At 36.8% G+C, this 4013-nt stretch overlaps 1 protein-coding gene across 1 annotated transcript; it reads right to left on the reverse strand.

Moving 5' to 3' along the window:
* Positions 1–335: 335 nt before the first annotated feature.
* On the reverse strand, positions 336–4013 carry LOC114145820 (uncharacterized). The gene is made up of 6 exons (XM_028019447.1): positions 3761–4013; positions 2570–2752; positions 2228–2485; positions 1285–1383; positions 1016–1033; positions 336–654 (listed from the first exon to the last, which is right to left on the reverse strand). Exons 1-6 carry the CDS (start codon positions 3825–3827, stop codon positions 572–574), a joined length of 708 nt encoding a protein of 235 aa, XP_027875248.1. The 5' UTR covers positions 3828–4013; the 3' UTR covers positions 336–571.

Consider the following 4013-nt stretch of genomic DNA (forward strand, 5'->3'; position numbering starts at 1 on the left):
CAACATTCGACTAAAATGCACTCATAAGTAAGAAATACTGCATAAATGATTAACTTTTACATTTGGACTCTGAAAATGTCTTCCTTACTCATAAATCCTTTATATATTCTCACTGATAGAGTGATTGGAGAGTTTTGTTGTTTTGACTATGTGCATAAATATTCTGCTTTAACTAAATATAAGATCTTTTCATAAAGTTTAATATAGTGTTATAGAAAAATCACGTCAGGTTTTATACAAAAACAGTACATGTTATTTAAAATACACTTTTTTTAAAAGCAAAAAGATACCATTAGTTTTTGAAACATCCTTGATGAACAGTGAGAGAGCTCGGATTAGTTTGCACTGTTTTATTGGGTGTTCAGGAACATGTCAAGTTTTGTGTGGAGAGTTTATTGGTGTGGACAAGAATGTGAACAACTTACTGCATCAAACACTTGTGTTAATTTTTCTTTAAGTCATTTACTTTAAAAAAAAAAAATAAGCATAAGCAATAAAGAGAATAAGGAAAACATAACATATGACAAAGACATCAATTCACAAGCAACTTTGTATTCATGAGCCTTTTGAGTCACAGTGCTCTGTAACAGGATTTCTTCTCATCAGCCGTGTAAGTTATATCTTTGGGGTAATGGATAATGGAGCCGATCACCCCTGCAATTAAAAAAAAAAAAATAGAACATCAATCCCATTTTATTTCTTCATTAGCAAGCAAGAAATGTAAATACTTAACAGGGGACCTGTTCAAAGAGCTGTCACCACTGTACCTAATTAGATTTATGTAACTTGCTGATCAAGCAAAACACACGGGCAACTGAGGTCACATTGCACATATATAATTAGGATGGAGAAGAAAAACCACATGACCTACCCACAAACATCAAGTAGTACATACTCGTCCAAAGGCTATGTGTTCTTTTTTTTTTAGTACATTTAATATTTAACTATTTTTTATCAATCTTTTAAGAATGTCAGCTGAAGCATCCAGAAACAGTAGGAGTTTTGTTTTTCTTACCTCCAGGGTGAATTAGACCTAAACAGATTGTGAACAAAGACAAAGCACATGACATTACATTTCCTTGAACTATGGAAGATCATACTGATGAGACATCTCAAATTGCGGTGTATTTTGTGACCCTAGCAGTCATCAGACTCAAAAATGAAGTCAAGACGGAAGCAAGCAGACATTGGCTGACAATATAGGAACCTCAATTGTACTTCTCTGTATCACGATAAGCAATGCTAAGTTTTAAAAAATGAAAGAGAAAACGGTTGTTCACTCACCAGAGCCTCTTGAGATAAGAATGGTCACTATAATTAGCATTAAAAATGCCGTCACAGCCAAGATAGGGATCAGAAATCTGGGCAGAGCAATTCCATGAACTAAATAGAGAAGAAGAAAAACAAATGACATTTCAAATGACTATGACTGTCAACAACAGCATAATGATAGACTATGCCAGTTTGAACTCTTATGTCACTACTTTTCTACTTCCATTTTGTACATTTTCAACAAACCCTTTTGTATCCATGTACACCCAAATACCGTGACGTTCTGACATAAAATCAGATGTGTGTTGTTGTTTCCTTTGTTTGCTTCATACTCAAAGTTCAGTCACAACAGCACCACATCGTTTAACTGCATGCAGTTATCTTAACCTCAACAGTTAAACCTTTTTGTTGGTTTCTATGAAACCAGCAAAAAGGTACCAGGTTAATGTCAGCAACCAAGATGATGCAAGTTTCATAGGTAGTAAATAAGTCGTTTATTCTGTTGGACTGGAATAATATGATAGAAATGCAGCTCATTTTAGATGTTGAATGTCTTAGAATAAAAAAGTGCAACTTCAAAAGTGTTAATACAGCTAAAGATATAGTAAGAGGAGCCTGTAGTTTAGAAACTATTATTCACATTCCGATCATCAGGGCTTTTGGGTGGAGTGGAGCATTAGCACAAATGCTCCATTAGCACAAATGCTAATGCTCCACTACATATGTCTTTAGACGAGACTTTGAGTAGGTTTTATGATATTGGTTGTTAAAGGGATTTTTTTATTCCTGAAAAAGACAGGTGGTAAAGCTCCAGGGGCACAAAAAGGCAAACTGACTACATGACCTGCATTTTAACGTAGCTTCTTAATAATAAGGCAGGAGACAAATAAAAAAAGATCTGCTAAAGTTCTCTAAAAAAAAATGTCTGAAAAAGACACAAAAAAAAAAACAATACCTGACTCTTCCTCTGAAAGCTTCAGCTCCTTCATCAGCTGAATGCATCCCTCCTGTAGACGACTTCTCTCAATCTTTGAATGCTCCACCTCCTGGTCCCACAGGTTTTTGAGGGCCTTCGCTTCCGGCACATGGGCTGTCCATGTGTTGTTGTGCTCCAGGGTCAGGAAGACCTTGCCGTCACAAAACACCCGATCAGACCAGTGGAGCCGAGAGCCCTCTATGATGCATTCCCGAGAGCGAAGGACAGTATGATTTCCTAAAGGGAGAGTATCAACATACACTGATAATTATGAAATAAGGTCATAATTATCTGGTTTGCACAAAATCGAGATCATCTTACTTAGAACTGAAGTCTGGTTATTGCTGATTCCATCAGGTAGGAGGTCACTAGCGGACATGCTTTTAATTATGCTCTGGACCTCCCAGCTTGGGCTTGAGAGAGAAATTCCATTGAGCAAAACTTGCTCTGCGACATGCTGAGCTCCTACCACCCCCCACTGCTGGATCTGAACTATGATGGCATCTGAAAGGACATAGGAAAGGGATAAAAAAAAAAATAGTGGGAAATCAGATGCAAGAATTAAAACAAGCTCTTGATTAAAAATAACCAAGTTAAAAATGTATACTTTTACTGATCAGTATTGGCAAATGGGAAATGTACAGTTTTTCAGGTGTTCTATTGTGATCTAACAAATAGATTTCATTTTTAGTTTCAACATTGAGTCAAAACAAAAAGTAAAAGCAAAACCAAAAGGGCATTCTGAATAATAGTTCCTAAGCTATAAGCTCCTCCTACTGTAGCTTTAACAGTTGTATTATTTTTTGATCCTAAGGAATGCAAGATTTAAAAATAGCTGAATTTGTATCATGTTATTCCAGTCTAACATGGAATGATGGCACAGTGGGGGGGAAAATCAGATGAACTATTGGCCATCTATGCAACTTGTATCACCTCAGCGAGGTAGTGACTTTGCGATTTTGTGCCTTTGCAGTTTTGGCACAGGTGGAGGTCCTTTTACCAGTAGATAACATAAAACCTACTGAACTCAATGTCTCCCGTATGTATGCTGCTCTGCCTGAGCAAAAACAAAAAGTAAAAGCAAAAGCAAAAGCACTGATTAAAGGAATCTTACAAATAGCTCCTAATACTCTTCCTAGAGCACTTCTTTGTTGCTTCTTTTTTTCTAAGGAAAGCAACATTTAAAATGAACTGCATCTCTATCATATTAGTCCAGTGAGTCCAACCTTGTTGACATTAATCTGGTACTTTTTTGTTTGTTTCATGAAGGATGACACTGGAACTAAACTCTCAGTCTGATGTAAACACATTAAACACCACCGCACATCTTGCACAAAATCGCAACAATTGTTGCCGTAGTCGTTTTTTAAAAAGTGTCGTTGGAATATCTGGAGATCCGACCCACACAGTCATGTCTAAGGTAAAAAAAAAAATTCTAAACAGTTTAAAGATTTAGCACAGGTTTCTAGTTTATCCTCTTAACCGAATGAAAAGCGATGTCAAGTTTCTTACCTACGTGAAGAGGAAGGGCGCTCGATAAATGATTGAAAAAAATGAGAACAAAGGTAAAGAAACGCATTTCTGTGGCGACTGCTTTTTGTCCGTTGCGGTTTTAACAGTTTCGGCGCTTAGAAGCGTCTAACAGGTTAAAGATTGCCAGGGTTATGTTAAGCCATTTAAGAAGAGCGCAAAGAATTAGTCCAGCACATCAACTCCAACATTTAAAAGACGCTGCTTGACAGCATAGAACACTCCCCGCCCCTTT

The sequence above is a fragment of the Xiphophorus couchianus genome, chromosome 6, assembly GCF_001444195.1.
Source record: "Xiphophorus couchianus chromosome 6, X_couchianus-1.0, whole genome shotgun sequence".
In the NCBI taxonomy this organism is placed as follows: domain Eukaryota; kingdom Metazoa; phylum Chordata; class Actinopteri; order Cyprinodontiformes; family Poeciliidae; genus Xiphophorus; species Xiphophorus couchianus.